General features: G+C 41.5%; 1 protein-coding gene across 1 annotated transcript in view; it reads right to left on the reverse strand.

The window, feature by feature from the left end:
* grid2 (glutamate receptor, ionotropic, delta 2) overlaps positions 1-23800 on the reverse strand; it is a 478236-nt gene that overhangs the window by 380327 nt on the left and 74109 nt on the right. Inside the window, exon 2 of the mRNA XM_041937698.1 lies at positions 14129-14284. Coding sequence (XP_041793632.1) covers positions 14129-14284 — 156 coding nt within the window. The remainder of the gene's footprint in view (positions 1-14128; positions 14285-23800) is intronic.

Raw genomic sequence — 23800 nt, forward strand, 5'->3', positions numbered from 1 at the left:
ATGGCCCAAAAAACAGGAGAAGTAGCCTGGATAACCCTCTAATCTGCTCGCCTCTTCAATTTCTGTCCATCTCAACCATTCTCATCCAGGTGATTTACACACATCACTTTGTCAAGGAGAAAGAGTAGTTTGAGCAATCACTCTGGTAACTCTGTGGTCTGACTGACAGTTTGTCAACTAGGCGTCAGACATGGGCCAACGGGAAGCCTGTAATAATTTCCATCGTGATAGATGGAAAGACACAGTGTAAAATGTGGAGGAGAAATAAAAAAGAAACATGGTCAGACAGAGAAATGAGTCAGACAAATGGCAATACACTCATTTTGTTCTATTTATGCAACAAGGTGAATGAAATTCTATGAGTTTGTTTTGCCATGATACACTTTTGTAAAATGGTATTCGAACAAGACTACAATTGAACAATATTCTTCCCATAATGAATCAAAGAAATCTCATCAGACATGTCCCCTCCTATGTGTGTAAGTCAGGAGCAGCAGTAAATGAAAATAAAGGCCACAGAGGGAAGCGTGACTGAAAGACACAAAGAGAGAGAGAAAAAGAAAAAGAGAGAGATATATTGTATAGAGGGAGACTGAGGTTGGGATAGTCTGGCAGTGTTGCAGCAAAACAATTAAAATCTCCCTACGGGGTGAAAGGGGTATGCACATGCACATGCACGCACACACACAGTCACACGCACAACAGATGAATTATTCTCTTTGTCCCTGGACACAGAGCATGTCCCCACATTTTTGGAACAGGAAGCAACTCTCCTTGTGTGTGTGTGTGTGTGTGCGTGCGCGTGTGCGTGTGCGTGTACTTGTACAGCTATCTTTGTGACAACCAATTTGAGTCTTAGACGTTGGGACTGAGGACATTTTTGAAAAGTGAGGGCCTGTCCTCACTTTGGGACAAACCTTCAAAAGGCCGTTTAGAGGTTGAGACCTAGTTTTAAGGGTTAGGTTAGAATTAGGTTTAAGTTATGATTGGGTATAGGCATTTACTTGTGGTGGTTAAGGTTACAGTGGGTGGGGGGGGCAGGGAACATGCATGTGCGTGTGTGTGCCAGACATTTATCTAGATGGAGACAGTTTCATGCACAGACATGAAGACACTGCCAGGCGCAGTGCGGATAAAATTCATGGTCTAAAACATGTCGATTATTTGCATCTCGGTTTTGTAATACAGTCAGCTCTCATGCCAATAGAGCCTTGAATTCAATTGTGCTGAATAAAAGCAGTGGGACCACAAGAGAGCACTTTATATCCAAAAAGCATCAAATCAAATCAGGAAAAGTTTTTTGGCTGCTCTCTGCCTGTGTAGTTTATGACTCTAATAAAACACGAGCATTAGAGTTGGGTGGCTTTCTATTTGTAGAGTGTATTGTGTGTTGATGTGGGTGCACTCGCTCTGTCAGAGTATATCAGTGCTGTTTATTAATTTATTGAGTATTTTGTCCACCGGTCAAACAGCCCTCCACCCAGCCAAATACTCTTAAGGGGGAGTTACTTTCAATTGATATTGTCCAGTGAGTAATGCTGTTTCAGTCTGTGTTGTTATTAGGGTGTGTGTGTGTGTGTGTGTGTGTGTGTGTGTGTGTGTGTGTGTGTGTGTGTGTGTGTGTGCACATTTTCATAGCTCTGTGTTGTGGCTTAGCAGATAATCGCATGGATACAGCAGTTTAAAAAAAAATAAATTAACAAGATTGTCAAGCTAAATCAAACACCACTTGAGATCATGTAATACACTCAGAGAGCTAAGATGAGTATTCAGATGTAAAATGAGTTGCTGCACAGTTTGCAAAACACCAGTGAGCCGTTATGTTGTAATGAAGATGTAGCAATGCTGTACATGCAATCAGATGGAAACAATTAAAGGGGCAGGCTCCCAAACAGAATCAAAGTGAATTAAATTAAAGCATTTAAGGGCCACTCAAATATACCACAAAATTCTTAAAACAAATTGCATTCACTTATCCAGCAACGATACATAGAAAGCCGGGACCATTTTACTGCTGAATCAGAACTTTTACTTTTGATGCCAGAAGTACATATTGCTGATAATACTTCCATACTTTTACTGAAGTATTTCTGACACACAAATATTATCAGTATTTCACCTTTAAAAGTGTGGCATTATTACTTTTACTTAAACAAAGGACCATTTGTGTTCAGCACAACAGCATCTAATTTACTTCTGACAGAAGTCCAAGTATTTTCCTATGACCTGAAACTCTGTTGGCTGAGATGCCTCAGGTCTGATAGCTCTGAGGGGATTAGTTAAGATTTGACAATTATAAATGGCTGTTGAACACACTTAACAGTTTGTTGGGCCATCTTGTTTAATACTTAAGTGACGCTGCCACCAACCTCTCAAAATTTCTCACAAAGGGTCCATGTATGTCGTTATGGTGCTTTGTTAAATGTTTTTTGTTAGCATCACTCGAATATGGGCTTGCTTGAACCCTTCGCCCTTCTTATCCACTTGCCTTAAATGCGACGTATTTCCAAACAGCACTCCAGTTTTCTTTGCCAACCAAAACTGGTCACCGAGGCTCTGCACTTGCCATCCTTAATGGCTAGCAACGTAACAAAGCCCACAGTATACCACGGCCTGCTGTGAGCTATATTCAACCAGAGCAAACGAGGCGAGGGATCAGAAGAAGACAGCACTGAGAGTGAGAGGAGGCGGGGCTGTGTGGGCACTGCAGCGGTGTGAGTGTCAACTCGCTGTCAGAGAGAAGAGAGAGCGAGAAAGTGCAGCTGGTACCAGCGCATCAATAGTGCAGAAAATGAGTATCGAAACAGCTTCAAATATTCAGAATCAATATGCATAGAAAAATCTATATTACACTATTACAGTCACAAATAAGGCAGGGCTTGGCTAATCTTTTAAACAGCTTGATTTGTTGTATTGCTCAATGTTACTGTCACAACATGCAGTAATATGAAGACAGGCAGATCAGCCTGGCTTACATAATGGAACCATGTACAAAACTAGTGAAACAAAAGCAATGCTGTCAGATGACTCAATTCTCAGATGCGCTTGTATCTCTTATTGTATTTTCACTGGATTGTGTTCAACACCGTAACACAGCCAGAGAGGAAACAGTGATGTCTGACAGCAATGCCAGGGACTGTTGTTGCTGTGCTTGTGCATGTAAAAGTCTATACATGTAAAGGTTATCAGCCTCCGAGTGCGGGGTTATTCATGACCATGTGTCAGTGCAATATGTCCAGCCGTCAACACCATCTCACGCTAGTTCATTGTCCATCTGCACTATGAGGGAAGGCGGGAAGGAATGATGTCACTCCAGGAGGTCTATGTGCTCTCTCACCTGGTCCAAAAATTTTTGAATGTGAATATAAAGGAAGTATTTCATGTGGAGTCTTAAGGGCAGGAAGAAAAAAAAGGCCATTCACAAAAATGAAATGTAGGTTTCAGTTGAAGGACAGTGCTGCTTTAAAGGAGAAGCCACAACAAAAATAATTTCACGGTGATCTTTTTCCATCTGCAGTGAAGGACTGTCTGTGTATTTAGGAGAGGGGAAGCTGGCTGTCAAGCTGCCACACAGACTGGCACAAAGACAGAGAGACAGAAAGAGAGAAAGGGGGTGAGTGCACTGGTCAATGCTCAGCAGGGGCAGGAAGGAAACCTTTCAATAGAGATGCACTTCTGAATTTTATTCAGATGACACTTTCTATCTAGCAACCAATCAATCGGCCTACCACCAACTGAGCAATACACACACACACACACACACACACACGCACGCGCACACACACATACACACACACACACACACACACACACACACACACACACACACACACACACACACACACACACACACACACACACACACACACTTCCTGGAGCCTTACCTAATCATAGCCATTACTTGCCTAACCCCCTTACCCTGACCTTAGCCTAAACCTAATCTTATCCTAACCGTAACTCAAGTCTTCACCCTAAAATTTAATGATTTAGATTATGGGGACTTGTGTTTTGTTCACCTAAGGAAGGCGAGGCAGCGACTGTGTGTAGGGATTTATGTCCCCACAACATGAGTAACACACACACACACACACACAGACACAGACACAGACACACACACCATTCAAAGCCTCAAATGTCTGGTTGGATCTGGTTTGTCCCCAGCTGTCAGCTGCTGGACTCAATCACACACACATGCACAAACAAAATAGCATCATATTGCCTCTTGTAAAATGTCAGTGTTGCCATGGCTACGCCCCTCTCCCAACCAACACCCCCTGTGATTAGTAGGGAGGTTAATTGAATTGATGCAATTTATCACTGAATAAAGACAAAGACTGACAGAGAAAATGATGAAGCTGGAAAGAGAAATGAGGAAAAAATGGATGTAAATGCATAAAGCTGAAAGGACAGACAGGTTAACATCTTTGTAATTTAGCTATGACTACTCCAGAAAAATGAAGGATAAATCTAGTGAAGGGTGAACAGAAAAAATGTCAGTGCATTAAGAAAGCCACCATGTGCTTGTGTGTGTGTGTGTGCCTGTGTGTGTTTGACTGTGCACACAGCTGTTTGTTCGGCAGGTGAGATAAATGGACAAATGACGGGAGGATGGCAGCAGAAGGAGGACTTCCAGGCTCCGAGTGATGGAATGGCCTCAGAAAATGAGATGTCTTTGGTCTCTATGGCAGCTAACGAGACTGTTCTGCGCATTCACATCAGAGAACGTGGACACAAAGATATGGAGGATGGGCACGGATGGAAACATGGAAGAATGACACAAGGAAGGACTATGTGGCATAAGATTGAAGGAAATTGGCTCCAGTTTCCACAGTAGCTAATTGTCATGTGTGCAACTGTAGTGAGGGGAAACAGAATGTTGAGGAGGGTTGAGAGGCAGAGAGGAAGGAGGGCAATGACCTACAAGATGGCTGTGTTGCTTTTTTAGATACAAGTAATAACATTAAGTCAGGATACAAAGGCAGCTAGGTACAGCTTTTAGTGACTGCATGACATGGATTGGCAGAGGAAGGCTAATGTATAACAAAAAAGAAACACGCTGGTTTACAGCAATGGGACGTCAAAATGAATAGAGATCAATGGTGTAGGTTTGCATGTATACGGTAGGGACATGTCCCTACCAATATTTTGGGAGGACAAAATTGTTCCTACAATATTTGCAAACTCATTTGCATTATCTTTGGATTGAAGTCATGTTAGATCATTTCAACGTACCCTCTGACAGGCTATTTGACTTGTTTGCTTAGCTGTGGTTTTAGGACGATGGACACCGCTGAGAGAGAACGGTGCCAGCTGCAAACAGCTGTCTCAACGCACCACCCCCTGCTGATTTTGACGGATAATCTTTCACACATTGAAAACATATTTAGCGCTCTGCTAGTGCTATGTTCATATGTGAGTGTTCTGATGAATAAATGTATTCTTTGACTTTAAAACAGTAGCCTTAGGGCTTGTGTCCATATAGCGTTTTTCCCTCTCATCGCACAAGTGCTTCATCCCAGTGCTCCCCAGTGCCCTGCCAGCACTTTTCTGCCAGAGAAAAAAGCTAAATGGACACACACTCGTATGTTGCTTTTATTTAGCTTTACTAAGGCGATTGCATGTTTGCTACATGGTTATTGCATGGTTACTGATTTGAATGATTATGGTCCTCCCGATGTTGAGACCACACCTACGGCCCTGCAGTAGATGTTTTGGTGTTTGATGGTAAACATCTTCAAATGCTACCATATATGAATACTGGAGTCTTGTCTAGGGAAAGCCTGAGAAGACCACAGTGTAGCTGAAAATGTGACAAATGTCTTGTGTCCGGAGTGCTTAAAGTCTATACTGAACTGCTATGCAAACCTAAGAGTAAACACGTGCTGACACTGTTTCCACAAATTATGCAAAAAGTTACATGACTAAGGAAACAAGGCCTCTTTTCCCACTTTGTCTTCTAACTTTATTGACTTACTTCCTCTCTCATACACATAGCCAGAAACAGTCAGCAGTCCGGTGCAATTTCATCTCCTCAGTTAACAAGTTCGAATGTGTCCTCTGAGCCATGTCTTTGGAGGACACTGAATCCTTGTTGTGTTAATCAAAAGTAAATGAAATAATGCTGATGAAGCATGATGGAGCCTACACATTCAACAGGGGGAGATGGTTGAAAGTACTGCATTTTTAAAATAAGGGCTTGGTTCAGTATATTAGGAAAAAGCCTTTAAAAGTAGTTTCCAAAGTCAAGTTTCACGACTAATCAAATTGTTTTTGTCTCTTTCCATGGGAGACTCGGCTGCACCCATTATGAGAACGCAGCAAAGTACAAATATATTGTAAATAGAATGTATTATTGCAAGCTCTCAATTAGGGGGTTTTTAACCTGCATGCTTGACATAAAAACTGACTCACTCTAAGTGCTGAACCACAGAGTATCAACAACTCTGTAGCTCTATGCAGCTTTTAGCCATGTTTCACTGTCTGAGAGCATGAAACGGCAGAGAGCTAGAAATAAACCGTGGCTAAAGACAGTTAAATATCCTGCAAGGTACAGACATACATTTTTTTCTCCTCAGGGGTGAGAAGGCTAATACGTACTTGGGCCAGTGGGATTCTCATGCTGCCAGCTGGCTGTGGAGACTACTGTTTTCACATCGGCCAAAATGAGTTGATACCCATAGTGGCTGTAAATGTTTAATTTAGCTTAAAGCTTTGTATCACAAGTCAAGTGTTTCTGATGAGGAGCATTCAACAGTGGAAAAGTGAAGCAGAAAAAGAAAGAACATTGACAGGCCTCTATCCTAGAGGTTTCCTTTTTCAGCAGCCTGTAGGTGCCTCATCCTTCTCTGTTCTGCTCGTACTGATACTTTTGTTTATGTCTGGATTACAGACAGGCTCCACTAGAGGAGGGGCTCTTTTAAATCTTTTAAACGGCACATTAATGTTTCATGAAGGGAAGGGATCATCTAGCACTAAAATATTCTGAGGAAAAATTCAAAATGCCTTGATTACAAGTCCTCCATTTCTTTGCATTCTGAATGAAAATCCTGCTGCCAAAACAGATGAGGATGGAGAAAGTGAGTGCCCTTATGGTACGTGGCTTTTGTTTTTTGTTAATGTGTTTACATTATCGCAGTGTACTCATCAAGTTGACAAAGTCTGACTTAGTTATTCTCATCACACTCATGCAGTCAAGGGTTTCTCGCACCCTTAAGGCATTTGCTTCGTGCTGACTTTAGCACTATATCACATCGTTCCTGCGAATCACAAAGAGTTCCACTGTGTCAGAGTAGATCAATTGAAAAGGCGACAAATCTTCTAAATATACATTTCAGTCACTCTAATCCATTGAAACTTTAATTAAGAATTTAAGAAGATGGAGCATGTTATTATCATTTTTTATACGCATTCCATTTTGCATTAGCAGCCCTAATAATTAATCTTCACCACTCCTGAAGCATTTTCATTAGGATCTTTTGTGTCACGTTTATACAAGCACATTCCACCACTTCCCTTGCTTGTGAATGTGTTTGCTGTTTTAGTTTTGTTCCCAGTGGAAAAGGTTAACAGCCCACATGCCTCTTGTCACTCTGTATACTAACACCACAGCATCCCATGTGTGTTTCCTTAGCTCTGCCTATAAATAATCATAGAAATTAATGTTCTACTAAAGCAGCTCTTGTAATGCCTGCCCAGCGTTACCACAAATACTGAGAGAGTTGTCCAAAGTGTTAAGATTTCAGTCAGACTTTTCTTAAATTAGTAGCACTGACGCATGCAATGGAGCACCTCTGGTGTCATGCCTGTCACTCAGCACAGAGTCATATCACTTGGAAAAGCGACAGGTTAGCAAATGAAAAACGAACATTTGGGGAAGGCCGTTTATTCGAATCGGTGTGCTGTTTGGTGCTGTCATGGTGCTGAATCTTCTTAGCAACCATTTACAGCACATGCATATGATGTTTCAAGGAGATAAAAAATCAAACTAACGTGGAAACAAATGAACACGGCTTTGCTGCAGGGCTGCAACTAATTGATTGGTCAGTTCTGTGTTTTGGTTGTTTTACTGACTAACAAATGGATGTTTAACCATCATTGATTTGTTAGTCAGTAAAATACAGCGCAGTTTGTTTAGTTTGACCACAGTCCAAATCCCAAAGAGATTCAGCTGTCAATGATATACATCTGTGAAGCTGGAACCAACAAATGTTGCAACCGGTTTTTAAAATTGGTGGCAATTTAAGAAGCCAAGCACGTTAGTATCTGAACACATTAAGGTGAGGGATGTTTATTAGAAAATATCTCTTCCCCTTTCATTGTGAGGATTTTTGTTCTGGTTTTAGTGCTGAATTCTGCAGCTGTCTACCCTGTCTGCTGTATAATCACTGAGGGCATTAATCATATTCTTAGATTTCTAATTCATGAGCTGTCTACCTTTGAGATTATTTCTTTAGTGCATGAAATAATAGTCAAAATTAAACTAATCCTCATTTTGATGGCAACTCCCACATTCCGTTTCGAGAGACAGGGGTTAAAAACAACAAACTAACAGAGTCATTGATGCTGACAGGGTCTGTCAAGACCACGTAGGTTTCAGTGCAGTGTGCGGCTGCGCACAGCCTCATGAAGGTGTGATGGGATTTTAATCTGTGTGTATGGCAGTGTGTGCATGAAAGTGGCTGTGTGCCCTGTGTGTCAAGACTAAGCGGAGATGAAAAATAAGATGAGACAACTATTGAGTTCCCTCCCTCCTGTGATCCCTCCCCCTCCCACCTTTCCAAAGACTGTTATCCAATTAGGCGATTCTCATTGCTTTAATCGATGGAGACATGAACGGGCACACATACTGGCAACCCCCCCCCCCCCCCCACCCCCCCCCCCCCCCCCCCCCCCCCCCCCCCCCCCCCCACCCCCCCCCCCCCCCCCCCCCCCCCCCCCCCCCCCCCCCCCCCCCCCCCCCCCCCCCCCCCCCCCCCCCCCCCCCACCCCAAACATACACACACAACTCCACCTGTTCTCCTGAGAAATGTCTAGCCTTGTTACTATGGAGATGGAGGGGAAAGGGTGTAGGGAGTGAAATGTGAATATAAGTGACAGGAGCAGATCCACAATTAAGCACCATGCAGGAGATAGAAAGGGACGGAGAGGGGAGGACATACATATACACACACACACACACACACACAAACACATACACACACACACACACACACACGACCCTCAGGGCAGAGAACACAGTAAATCATTTGGATAAAGTATTTCGATCATTCTTTTTAATTCTCTTTTTTTCCACTGTCACGTGGTCTGCATTGTTAGAGAAGTGGTTACTGTGATGTGCCATTTTATATTTCTCGCTTCAGTATAATGTTTTATTGCTTTGTGGATAACAGGATTTTTTTCTAGAAAATGGAGGGCAGGCGTAACGAAGCGCTGCAGAGACGTAGGCTGGACACAGATGGGGGCTCTAACTCTTTATCCTCCCAGCATATTTCTCAATTCAAACTAGAAATTATCCTGTAATAATCAACATTAATTTCTCTCATTGTGCCACATTCCACTATGTATTAAATTATACTAGTGAGTCAGAGTGAACTGGGCTAGTCATGCACCTATGAAAACCTGCACTTATTTGTGGTGATTAATGGACCAAAATAAATGGACGGATTAAAAAAAGACTCATAATCATAATCATACCGTGTCTGGGGAGTGGCGTCGGTGTGCTTGTTAAACACGAATTAGTTTGTTTTAGCAAGTTGAAGTTGATTAAATGTGAACTTGCTGAATAAACATGCAAATCACTCAAGGTACGGTATGCAATCACACTCTTTTGATCATACATTTGGCCACATTTGCCTCTATATTCTGAGACATCATCACATCTACAACAGTCCACTCTGAGCTTCTGCTAGACCTGTTGCTCTCTCTGCCTCTCATGGTTCCCCACACCAGATGAGAGGGCTTCATGGGACTGGAAACTAATCCCACCTCCAAACTGCACCTACTGAGCTCTGCTTTCCACAGAATGTCTCAAGTGCTGATTGCATAATGAGCTTCTGCCTTACTAAATCAGGTACTAATTACACGTAGATTGCCAGGACAAACTGAATGAAAGGCAAGGTGCAAATTACTGCTATATACTTTCATGTATGCAAATACTAGAGAGGATCTGTGGTTCATTCTGCTATTAATCACACTACAGACTGCAGCAGGTTCGGACAGTTTACAAATGAATAGCTATAGCAGTCCTTTCATTTGTGATTTTTCTAGCTACACTTTTACAACTTACTGCAGTATATTACATATTTTGTGAGCAGAATCTAAGATAGGGAGAGGTAACTGTAGCATGTTATTATTTCATAATTTATATCTACTTGCAGTAATTTCAACAAACAGATGCACAAAGGATGAGTCTGGAAATTTCAGTTATCTGTCTAATATAGGAGGTTCACAGATTAAGAGTGTTCAAATTTCAAAAATATTCAAATCATATAAACTGATGTAATCAACTGTTTTTTGTTTCTGCTTACAAGGGCACCAAGCAAAGCAACTGAGACCGTAGTACATGAGAGATAGACAGAGACAAAGACAATTGATTTGCCAGCCAAGTTACCAGTTAGCTAGACAAATACACAGATAGACAGGCCGATAGGGAGACAGGCAATCAATTCATCAGCCAGCTAACTACACAAACAGACGGGCAAACAGACAGACCGGCAGGCAGACTGGCATGGAAATGAGTCAGGCGGTCTGTTCAGTATCAGGAAGACAGGGAAGTATTCATTAACCCTCCCACAAATTTGGACAGACCAGTCAACAGGCTGAGGGACTTGGAGGCCTGCAGGAGTTTAATCAGTGAGGGATAAAACAAGAAAAAAATGTGAGGCAAACCTAGTTTGTCATTGAAAAGTAGCTGGTTGAATGTCATCTGTCCTCAATAAATCCTATACTGCCAATAGATACTGTACTGCATGCTCTCAGCTTCTCCTTATGAGCTTTCTACTGTAGCCATCATTACTAAACAGTGTTGTACCTGGCAACTCCGAGCTGTAACTGTGTCTATATTCATGAATGTGATGTATGAGACTGCTGAAAAAGAATGTGCACGATCAGCGAAAAAACATTCCCCGAACTGAGGAAAAAAGTTTCAAACAACAAGTTAAGGAATAATTCCGGCACAAAGGACAACTCAAAATGCACAAAAATGTAAGCCGGGCTAAAAAAGAACAGGAAAACAGAAAACGACACATACTGCAGGATTCGGGAACCTGCTGTTGGCTCAGTCTGCGCGGTCAAAGAGCAAGCGTTCAAATGCTGCCTCCTGCTGTGCTGTCACATCATACTTCACTAGCTGTCTCTTTTTCATACAATGCTGATATCCTAAATAAGATACTTGAGATGCAAGCTGCTCGCTGTCCTCAAAATGAAAAAGGAAGAAACAAACACAGACATTTAGCCCACGTGCACACAGAGCCCAGATAATAGAACTACTCAGGTTGGGACTTCAAAGAATTACAGCCTGACTACCAAACAACATTGCAGAGCCCTTGTATCAAAGCAACCGCCTTGTTTGTGTACCTCCTAGAGGTACACAAACAAACCCCCCCCCCCCCATACACATACAGTAAATCCACACAAGCTAATCTCTGAAGAAGAGCTACATGTTACAATGAGGCCACCATTGTTTCCTAAAAGGACGCATTCTGATTCCTGACTGAAATGCAAATAAGCTCACAGATGTGTTCTCCCAATGCTCTCCTTCACTCTCTCAGCCAAGGCTAATGTAATGTGTCTGTGTCTGTGTTTATTTCAGTGTGTAGACGGGTGTTGATAATGGGGTCTTCGTATTTGATTATCAGTTAATTAAATCATTGAATTGATACCAAGTTAGGGCATTTTTCATGTTGCCTCTTTAAATCCATTGGCTTTGGTTAATCCGAAGCCAATAAGACAATTCTGCCAATTGCTGAGAATGGCATATGATAAGTTTCAAGTCATGTAAGTGCAAAAATGTATGGACAGAAAACTGTTTTTGTCATATTTCTAATAGTAACTCCTGTTGCTACCCTCCTTCTTCACCAGTTTACCTTAATGACTGACTTTCGAGATATTCTGTACTGAAAGACAAACTGCTCATTCGGCCGTGCAGTTCAGGATGCAATATTTAAAAGCATTGTGCAATGTTGCATTTTGGAAACAGGCTTTGATACAATTTTTGAAAACTTTAAATGAATCAAAAAGTGTTTTGCTTGTCTGGTGGATTGAATCTGGTGCCAAACCATGGTTCACAAGAAATATTTGATGTGTCTACAGAGTCAGAAATAGATAAATAAAATGTGCTAGTGTTGGTGTTGGTGTCGTTCCTCTATAAAATGGCATCATTTTAAAAGAAGCACGAGTATCAGAGGAGGAGAATGAAAGAAAAAGCACATGAACAACGTGCAGCTGTATCACACCAAAAAGTAAGTACTGTGTTAGCATTCAACATATCATTTGCAGTATTTCAGGACTGAAATGGTTACAGGGATAAAAGTGAATGTGCCACTGAGAGTGGCTGTTTGATGTGCAGTTCTCCATGTAGTGCTTGCTGTGTTTGAATATGTGCAGAGAAGTGAATAGTTGCACTGCCCACAACTGCTCAATTGATTTCTTGTCACCTTTACTCACAAACCACAATGATTCTTCACTAAGAGTGTGCTGATGTCTCCTCACCTGTTTTGCGAGTGCTTCTGTCATGCCAGTCTAAATGTGCACGTATTTTGTGCATGCTTGCTTGTTTGCATGTTGTTGCTGTGTCTGCTCGCGCCTGCCCTGCAGTACTGAACACCAGATCACTGTAATGCCATATCACCACCCACACAGCCTTCCCTAACTTTCTGCCTATTTCTAATGATACATTTGCATCAGAACCAGACAGCATCATTTGCAGTTAGAGTTTATTTAAAATTTATCTGGTTAATGTGTTCACTTTCCTGTCAAAGTGAATGAAAAAAAACACTTTAGCTAAAGTATTGCAAGGCTCTCGTAGTCCATTGCTCTGGTGACCTCATTCATGATACATGTGAAATAAAACAGCTTCTTGTGAGGGACTTTTGATAAATTAATCAGATTTGAATATCAACTAAATGAAATAGAAAACATTTGCTGAACAATACGAGAGCACTGACCTCATGAAGTTTTGTTACATGAGATTCTTTCAAATAAAATGCTCAATTTAGAGTCAAGCCTGTTGGTTTTGCTTGTGAATCAGCTGCTACATTACATAACTGTTTGACAGGCAGGCATGAATATCCCAATCTATGTACACACAGATGAAAATGAGTTGTGTAGACTAGTGTAACCACTGTTTGACTACCATATATCAACATTCCTGAGCCAATTTCTTGTCAAAACTATATTTGCATAGCATAAACTGGCTGTCAACATAAACCACAACCGAAGTGGAAAAGGAAATATATAAAACACTGGCCTGTCCTCAGCTGACAGTGTGATGCAGGTCAACTCAGAGGACATGCAAGCCATGCATGAAAATCTAGGGAACATTAAAGGCAGAGGCTGATTTTGTGCCAACTTTTTGATGCTGTGTTTGATGCATGAATTCATTTCCCTGCCTCACTGTTCTCAATTTATGGAAGGGGTCAACAAAAAAAACAGAGATAGGACTGCAAGGAGGAGTTATGAGACTGAAGTTACTGAGACTTAAGTTCTGCATTCATACTAAGATCAAGATTGTCCTTGGACGTACTTTAGTTTAAACACATTTACATTTGTTTTTGCAATATTTGCACCGAATCCTTTTGGAGGTAAGTACACTGGAAGAGTTAGAAGAGCAGACAACCCACAGGGCTGAGCTTAAACAAGATTAGAACCAAAAATACAAAAAAAAAAAAAAAAAAACATCATGAAATTTAGAAACTGTGCAGGGATCAATGTTGAAGTAAGCCTTTTCATTTCAGTCTGACCCAGAACAAAAGGGAACTCTGCCCAGAAGCAAACTGATGTCCTCTTTTTGAATATACTTTTATACCAACACAAAAGCAACTGGAGAAATTTGACTTGGAAACTGATGCACCTGCTTGTTGCTCGAAAAGAGACAAGATGACAAGACAACACAAAGGTATTATCATCCTACCTTCTTGCACAGCCTGGAAGGGGTTGTTCCCATCAACGAATTCCACAGAGATGGTGATCTTCTCCGTCTCCAAGATCTCGTTGTTCAGATTGAGATCTGCCACGGCAAGGCGGAACACCTCGTCATCTTTCCGTGCTGACTCGTCAAAGATGGCACCTGTTGGCAAGGAAGGAAGCAGGAAAAAGAAAGAAAAACTTTTACTCAGTATTAGGGGACTTTGGGAAAGGAAAGACAGAAATATTGTAAGATGGAGAGGTTCAAAAGTATGGATCCCACAAAGGTGAGGTCTCAGGCTCAACCTTCAACTCCATCCCAGATGGTTTATCTTCGCAGCAACTTCAATCTAATTTCACCTTAGAAAGTCCCTCCAACATTTTTAAGTAGAAACATATTCCAGTTCATAGCAACATCAAACAGTAGAGAAATTTAGGTAATATATCTACATTGACTGATGACCACTTGAGCAATAGTTGAGTAAATATGAGACGGTATCTGGACATAAGGATGACATCTCGAAACCTCCTTTAAAAAAACAGATTTTGGGGGAAAAAAGCCACATGTTCTGCCACATTTGGAGGAACCTCTGATCTGTTATTTCATTCTCATGTGGAGCACAAGTATCTCGCCCCTGAACTGGGACCCAGCGTGAGAAAGTCAGGGTGTGAGGGAGAAACGGGTTGACATTATTGCTCATTCTAAGGTCAAATACTGCCCAAGGGCACACGGAGTCAGCCAAAATGGTTGCTGCACAAAGGGAAACAGAGGAAGAAAAGACTGGTGAGTGCCAGTATCTGTAGTGGCAGATAAAGTTCCCACAAGTCAATACTAAATTAGTCACCAAAATAAATGTCAACCTGCAGCATTGCTGAGACAGAAGAATAAGGCAGCACCTACGGCTGACTGGCTGGTAAGGATTTGGTCTCTGCTTTAGTCTGTTACACCCAATTAACCATGTGTTATCTATTTCTCTCTTTCTTCCCTTTTAGCCTCTCATTTCAACCCAGTTTATCCCCTGAATCCATTGGGCCACTAATTGTATAAGCCAGTGCAGTGAAGCGCTGCTAACTGTATTTCACTGACCAGAAAATAAGCGTCATATTGTTGTGTGTGTATGTGTATGTGTGTGCAAGACACTGGTTGCAAATTCCATTATTAACCAGGCAGGCTACATTGGCTGAGGGCTGTTTTGTACCACATTTAGAGGCCTGTTGCTGTAAATTGGTCTTGTATAGTTCAATGCGTAGAGTCTAATGCTAATGCTGCTGAGGTTATGGTCCAGTCCAAACAGAAGCCACACGTATGAGAAAATATGCTGTCTCGATAGCATTAAGTGCAGTACTTTGGGAAAAATCATTGTTAAAAAGAGTTTAATTGCTCTAATGTGATATGATGAGTATCCCATTTCCAGGGAAGTGTCTGAGAAATACTGTTTCTGCTAAATTAGTTGAAGAAATGTGTCAACTATGCCCTGTGCAGGTTACTATAAAGTAAACAAACAGTGCAGATGGTAAATTGAACTGGCATAGACAGCATTCATCCAACAAATCTGAATCTTTCATCCTCTCCTCTACTTCAAATGAACTGTTGATCGCATTTAACTTCTGAAAGACAATTAATTTCAACACGGCCTTTACACACCAAATTCCGAACCAACTGCTGTTTGAAGCAGTTAGGAACGGTATGCTAACTGCCACTTCATCAAAATGCCTCATTAAGTATGCGTCCTTCAATCATTTGATTCATCAGCATTTGGCAACTGTAAATACCCTCCCACTGATTGAGTCTTGGATGTTTTTATAATCATGCAGTATAGATGAGGTGAGACAAACAGGCCTGGACAAAGCGATAAAGAGTGAAACACAAAGGCTCATTAACTATTCCATTAGAGATAAATTATGAATGGCGTTCCAATCAGCTTGAAGATGACACTGCAGGGGAGGGATTGTACACATTTAAACGAGCTTGGCCACATAGTAGGACAATGTTAGGTTGTCTTTGTCTAGAGGACAAATGCATGGACAGAGGAGAGGAGAGGAGGGCTGTATATATGGCTTCAAAACTAATGCTTTAGAGAGGGAGTCGGACATTGATCAGTGTCTTTTGAGCTATGATTGGAAATTAAAAACCAGAACCTTTGAGAACCAGGTCGAATTCATCTGGAATCATGTGCCTTCAACCTTATCAATTCCTTTTATTGGTGCCAGCCTGTTTGAGAGTTGGACATGCAAGTCAATGACGCAAATGGCCACGTTCGAGAGGGTTAGGGTCTCTCTCATACACTAAAGTCCAATTCAGCCTTTCGTGCACATGTATTGGCGAGTTTTTTCCAGTTTGGTGCCTCACACACTTCAACATGAAGACAAGAGGAGGTGAGATCAAACAGCCAACCCTCATCCCGAGCCACAACCTCCCCGTAGTCAAACTCTTGCGTCTACACTGCTGGAAACTTGCAACAAGAAATTGTCCAAAAAACAGTCCAAGGTGTGGTTTCATTTCACAATGAACGATAACAACACTGTTCTAATGTCTGCAAAACGATTATTTCACATAAGGGTGGAAAAAAAAGCATTAAGCTGAAAGAAACATCTTTCTTCTCATCATGGACATAAATGATGGAAATGTGATCTATTTAACACTCTATGCACGAGTGCCACTGCTTCCCAATCGTGCAGCACATCCATCACAGAGGGTAAATATCCTTTGTTGTAATAACATGAGCACCACGCAGGCAGGCTGAGCAAATTTCTTCTCTGACTAACAAATCCTAAATGAAAATGCTGTTCAAATACTCTTTCATTTCATCCATTTCAGATAATCTCAGACTGTCGCTGCAGCTAGCTGTCAGGCTCTAGCCAGCTCAGCAAAAATTGATTATGAATCAAGGGAATCAATAAAGAATCGGAAATAAACTGAATTGATAATAGGGCTGGTATCAACAAAGTCTGATCACTTCCCATCCCCCTTAAAAAGGAGCAATATTTGCCACATTGGAACTGTCATTTTCCCTCCTTTCTTCTCTTTCTTCCATGTTTTCTTCACCACCTACAGTTTCTTCTCTTTCTGTTTGACAGCTGTTGCACATGTGCAGTGATTCATCAGCTACCTTTATGTGATTAAAAAACTCCACTGTTTAATCTAGAGACAGTGAGGAGGCATACACAGACAGAAATGCAGTTGTTAAAATAGACTCATCATTCAAATGGTGTTTTCAACATGCTCTTATGCCTGAAGGTATGTGGATAAAAAACAACTCATCCAGTAATCTAAACACGAATCATGGTGGTCAAGTGTGGCAATTTGGAATATGCACATAGCCGGTGTACGTTGGAAGTGGCTATATGGGCAGATATTCTAAATGCGTATTTAGTAATTCACATGTTGTGTGTGTGTGTGTGTGTGTCTGTGTGTGAGTGAGTGAGTGAGTGAGTGAGAGAGAGAGAGAGGGAGAGAGAGAGAGAGACAAGTAAAGAGGAGAAAGGAGGGTGGGTGAATGAGTGCTGTTCGCTGCGTGTTATTTTCGAACATCACTGCACGCTGATTTACAAACACAGACACACGTGCATCCGCACACAACGGGTCCTGGCTCTTCCTCCTCTCCAATAATGTGATTGTGAGCGCAAAGGCAAACGTCACCACATAAATCAACCAGGAAATAAAAGCACTGAATCTTGCTTTACACAGACGCCCCAAGGGCGGGCAAACAGGCACGCACATGCACAGACTTACCCTCACACACACACACACACACACACACACACACACACACACACACACACACACACACACACACACACACAGCATGTGGTCAGCAGCACTAAATCACCAACCAATTTCCAAACCATCCCTTCCATGACAACAGCATTGTCAACAACAGCCGTTTATTTGAATGGCCGCAGCATCCAAAATTAAAGGCTCCAAATTGTTTGGTGGAGAGGTATCGATCAAATGTCTGCCACTGGTCAAGTGTTAGGTATTCATTTCCTCGTTTTTTTCTACATCGATAAAGAGGCAATAAATAATGTGTTTGTCTACTTACTGCCAAATAACCTCTTGGGATGGATGAGGGATGCTAGAAGTAAAAAGAAAAATGAGGAGGCGAGTGTGGTGTCACAATGGAGCACAAAAACTGATAAGTCTGAGAATTTCCATCTACAGTCTTTCATTGTACTCTTAGAAATCAGTTCTGAATCTCAGTAATGTTATCTCTGACATATTATCTCTTTTTTATTTACAGTATTTAAGTTTATTTAGAGCAAATCCTCTGTAATTCATTATCTATCAGCCAAGCCTTTTATGCACTGATGAAAACATGACACAAAGGAAGCATCTGCATAAAATAGCTTCAGCACTTCCTCCTCGTGATTTCAAAATCTTTAAATACAAAACATTACCTCGCACCATCACCATTACATCCTCTTTGATATTCAATGAAACTGTATTAAACTGACAAGCAGACAAACAACACGGATGAAAAAAAACATGCTAGATGAAAGGATGATGACAGGCTAATGAGCCAATATGTGGCAAAGCAGGTCTTCCTGGGGCTTTCATATCAGCTTAATTCCTACCATAGCATACTGAGCCACGCGCTCTTAATAGTCTGGTTTCCACAACAGCAAGACTAAGAGTCAACAGCCATGCCAGCAGCTCAGTGAGGCAGTGTTTAGGCAGTGTGGTGCTTTGAGCTTATTGATAACATCAGCATGCTATCATGCTTAGAATGACAATGCGAACAGGCTGATGTTGAGGTGTAATGTTTACAATGCTCACCATGGGAGTTTCATGTATTTTCTTAACATTTGCTGATTAGCATTGAACACTCACTACAACTCAGACTAAGTTGTAAGAATATCATCATGAATACTGATATTCAGAGTAAGAATATCAGTAAACAAACAAAACAAAGTATTGGGTGAACGGAAACTGATAATGTCACCAGATGAAAAGTGAACGCATCACTGACGTGATGACAAGTGATCCTGAGAGGATGAATGTGTGAAGCAAATTTTATGATGAGCCATTTAACGGTTACATTGCCATTTAAAGGAAAAACCACAAATGTGAAACTCATGGTGGTGCTAAGGCATCATTAAAGTCAGCGGGAAACTTCCTCTAGGAACCATCCGATGCTTGTTGAGACATCATACAAAAAAAAAAAAAAAAAACGCCAATGTGAACATTTAGAAGTATTTAAGATATTTCAGTCTGAAGCAGTCTGAAGCAGTGGACCAAGGACTGACACCACCCTCCATGGAGTCATGCCAGAATCATAGCCAAAAGAGTTTACCCTGGCTCCTTTTATGACCTGCTGCACAAAGTTCCAGTTGGCCTGGAAGCAGAAACATGACTATATTAATTTTAATCTTAAATTTTTAAAGGGGAATAATTCATCCAGCTCAGCCATCCGAATAACTATATAAAATCAGATAATGGCATTCAGGCAGACAAAGACACATTGTTGAACGTACAAAACACAGCTCAATTTCCTTATTAAATGAACAAATTAGGATGGCACGTCATCCGATGCAGAGTTATTATGTTCCCACACTCTATAAAGACCCAGTAATTAAGCCCGCTCCTTCTCAGGATAGTCATTCGGCATGAGTGAGGGAATGATGGTTAAGAATGATTTCATGGTAAAAGGTGAAGGCAACATGGACGGAGCAGTCGTTAAAAACAATAGATGTTTAACAGCTGAAACAAAATGAGTCTCTTGTCATTCATTCGGTTCGACTCACATTTTTAAAGCTGGCATCTGCTTGTTTTTTTTTTTTCTAAAAAAAGGTAAAATGCTAAATCCCTCTCCATCTGACACTGTCTCTACACCTGCCTCCTGGCCCTATAGTCTCATTCACTTAAGCTCTTCTCTATTGTTAGACTCCACCCCCCTCGCCCTCCCTATCTGCACATGCATCTGCCTGCCTCTCTTTCGCAAAGACGACTCTAAAAAGGGCACTGATGATTTCTGAATTATTGTGGGGGATCCATTCTTCTGCCTATCAAACAAACTCACACACATGTTGTTGCAGGTTGGAGCTGATGACGCTAATGTGACAGGAACACTGACGAATGACAAGGATAATGACTATGGAGGAATACACACACACACACACACAGGTGATGGATCGCTGATTTATGACAAGGCTGGACCAAAGTGTTGCCGTCTCAATGTGATGATGAAAGCAAGGTGGTGGTGGCGCTGAGTGATGATGGTGATGAACTGGGGAGGTTATCGTCCTGCGGTGTCAAATGTCCACAAATGCGCACTCTCTCTCACACACACACACACACACACGAGAGAGCACACAAAGACTGTTATTTACAGCAGTGATGTGAGCTGGAAGGGAGTGCGTTTCGACACTTGGGAGGACAGCCCAGAATTAATGTGTGTGTATGTGTGTGTGTAGGGGAGGGAGAGGACAAAGAATTAATGGTAACAGGGGAGCAGAGCAAGCCAGTGGCGTTTGATAGGAACAGATATGAAAACACTTCTAACATTTATCATACAGGTTCTCACAAGACTCTCACGCACACAGTGTTCAGACAGTTTTGCCAGGTATAGGGAGCAGTAATCCATTGTGTGTGTGTGTGTGTGTGTGTGTGTGTGTGTGTGTGTGTGTGTGTGTGTGTGTAAACACGATATAGTAGGTCAGCAGAATAATCTTGTGTACTTCCGGGACATTTTGTAGCAGGAATGTTGATATAACAGCAGCTCTACCAAACACACTGAATCATCCCATACAATGTTCTGGACCTTTGTCCTCATGGTGTTGCAGATTTGAAAACATGATAAATCTATTTTGTGTCTTTGCAAGTGTACAAGGCATGTATTTTGCATATAATGCATATTATCTGTTAGAACATATGGGGTTGTAATTACCACACTATTGGAAACCAATTGTCAGCAGGTCAGAAGCCTTCGTTACTGTGTTAATGGGGCTTTATGAACAGCTTTCTGTATTTGAGCATACTTGACCTGTGTGTATGAATGCTGCTGGATGACAGTGGCACGCCTGAGATTCCAGTTTTTCCTCCTGTGTATTAATGGAGAAATCTCCCAGGTAACCTGATTTGTGCAAGAAAAATCATCCTCCTACATATTTTTCACCATCCCCCTCTCTTCCTCCCTCACCTCACTTCTTTCATTATAGGCGTTTAAATTAATTTTCCCCATCGTTAAGGAGGCGAGCAGCCAGGAGAATTTGTAGTCATAGTTCAGCAGCACTCCAGTCGTTTGCCACACTGTCACACAAAGCTGTGCCAAGGTCGTTGCTATCTCTACCACGTCTCTCTGCCTGCCTTACCTTTTCCCCTCGCCTTATGGAGACAGAATTCAGCCTGACTGTTTCTCTTCTTTGTTGAGACCTACTGTAGACATCCAGGGCTTTGCTTTCTCCCACACAAATGAACATACTTTGAGTAGGTGGAGGATTTATTTTGTGTAGCCATTCATTAGCCAGCAAGCTGAAAACATTTTGTTAATAACCAATTCATTGAAGGCACGTTTAGATTCAGTGGACAACTGACAAAACTATTTTTCTTTGTGTTTCTCTTCCTGTCAGTGCTTGGCTGGTTTTGGTCAGGTCTGGCTCATTTGCAAACCACGGCTGACTCAGCTGCAGTCCAGCCGGGCTCGCCTGGGATGTTAAAACAGTAGGTGGTGGCTGTGAGCCAGATTTTTGAGTATATCTAAGGCCGAGCCAAGGTATCAGTAAATGATAATTAGGGTGATAGCAATGTACCGTCTAAATGGCCTGAGTTGTATATTCAGTGTACCTGTGTATGCCCAGTATAGAACAATGATTACAGCGTTATGCTGCTTCTCTACATTCTCATTCATATCAACATGTTGCATAGAAACTAAAAGAAAATGTGCTTTGCAGCTTTGAATGTTCCTTTGTCTTTGTCAGCTGCCTTTTTCCCCTCATTCTCATTCCTGCTATAGTTGACCCCGTCCTCTCACTTTTAACCTTTTTCTTGACTGATTTCTTTCCCATCTGTCTCTTCTCTTCTTCCCTTTAATATAACACCTCACCTCATTCTCTTTGTTCTGCCGTTATGCTTTATAGTTCTATTCCACCTATGCTTCAACCAATTTCCCTTTCTCTGCTCATTTATCTCCACCTCCTTCCCTTTTTGCTCCTCAATTCTCCCCACCTCCCAGTTCTCCTCCCCCTTTTGTACATCCTTTTCTAAATGCTTTTATCCTTCCCTAATCATCTCTCTGCTCTCACTGCTCTCTGCCCTCATCCTCTCCAACTCCCTCTCCCTTCCTTGTTCAGTGTGACGCCCCGCGTGACATTTAATCCAAGCTTGGCTTGGATGGCCTTGATGTCTTTGAAGAAAGCTGTATGTATATACAAATGTGTGCATGTTTGTTAGAAAAACAGGGACGGGGAGAGAGAGATTTCATTAAGAATGATCTGACATTTGCTTTAAAAGTCATAAAGGTATTTGAATTTTTATATCATGCACACACTGCCAACCATTTTCCAAAGTATAGCTATTTGTGTTGTTCTAGCTGTTGAAGAAAAACACTTTTTACATGTCAAAATGAAAATCATCTTGCAGGGATCCGTAATCCATCACAGCAAACATGTTTTCATCTTTATTTTGCAACAGGTACATTGTCATTGTGTGGAAACACAGATTAAAGCCTTGACACCCTGACGGCTGTTCTCTGCTGTTACATGTAAGTGGTGGTTGGAAGCTCCAACAATAGGATCAGGTGGTAGAAATGCATTCATGCTATACTGTTGGCAAATAAAAGCCAAAGGGCGGACGACAAGCAAACCTTGATGTCAGTGCTTGGATGCGCTGATCCAAACCTGTGCTTTCAGCTGAGCTACCGTGCAAATAAAATGTATGTTTACTGGCTTCAATGCCAAGTAAATGTACATAAACCTGTGATGTTTTACTTAACTAGTTAAGCAAGTTTCTAGTTAGGAAGCCTTGGGATTGTTTGTTTGTTTTTCATACTGAGCTATAATCAACGGGAAAAATGTGTAATTCAGAGAGTCTAACTGAAGTGTTACGCATGGGCAAACAAAAGAATGAGAAGTGGACTTTAACATAAAAAAAAAGGTCATATATTTGCCTTTAACAATGTCAGAGGATTGTGACTGCAATGCAAAAAAGCAGAGAGCAAGCAACTTAGAGTGAAAGTGAGAGAAAAGAGACTGAAGAGAAACAACTAAAGGGAAGATGGAGAGAGGGCAGAGGATGAAGAGTGAAACGGAAACACGTGTTCGTCTTTCATTTTGTTTAAAATGTAAACATACCAAACCGTATGGGAACTGAACCTTCAAATCTGCTTTTAAAGCAAGAAGCTTGTCTTTTTAAGCACCTTGAGTCTTTAAGCTCACTCTCCTGATTAATGCCGAACATTTGGGAGGATTTTGCCTGAAGCGCTGGTAAGAGGCTCCAGATTTGTACACATCATAAATGTCATATTATATTTCAGGGAGGAATGGATTTTGTAGACCCCCCCCCCCTTGGCCTTATTCCCCTTGCATACTGCGTCTCTTCACCATCTTCGGCCTTTTATATTTCCTCCCTGGTGCCCTGCAACCCCGTGCTATCAAATCCTATCCTCTTCTCAATTTCCTATATTTTTAACTTTAAAACTTCTGAACTCTCCTCCCCTTTGTCTCTCTCAAGCTTTCTCCTCTT

The sequence above is a fragment of the Chelmon rostratus genome, chromosome 5, assembly GCF_017976325.1.
Source record: "Chelmon rostratus isolate fCheRos1 chromosome 5, fCheRos1.pri, whole genome shotgun sequence".
Lineage (NCBI taxonomy): Eukaryota > Metazoa > Chordata > Actinopteri > Chaetodontiformes > Chaetodontidae > Chelmon > Chelmon rostratus.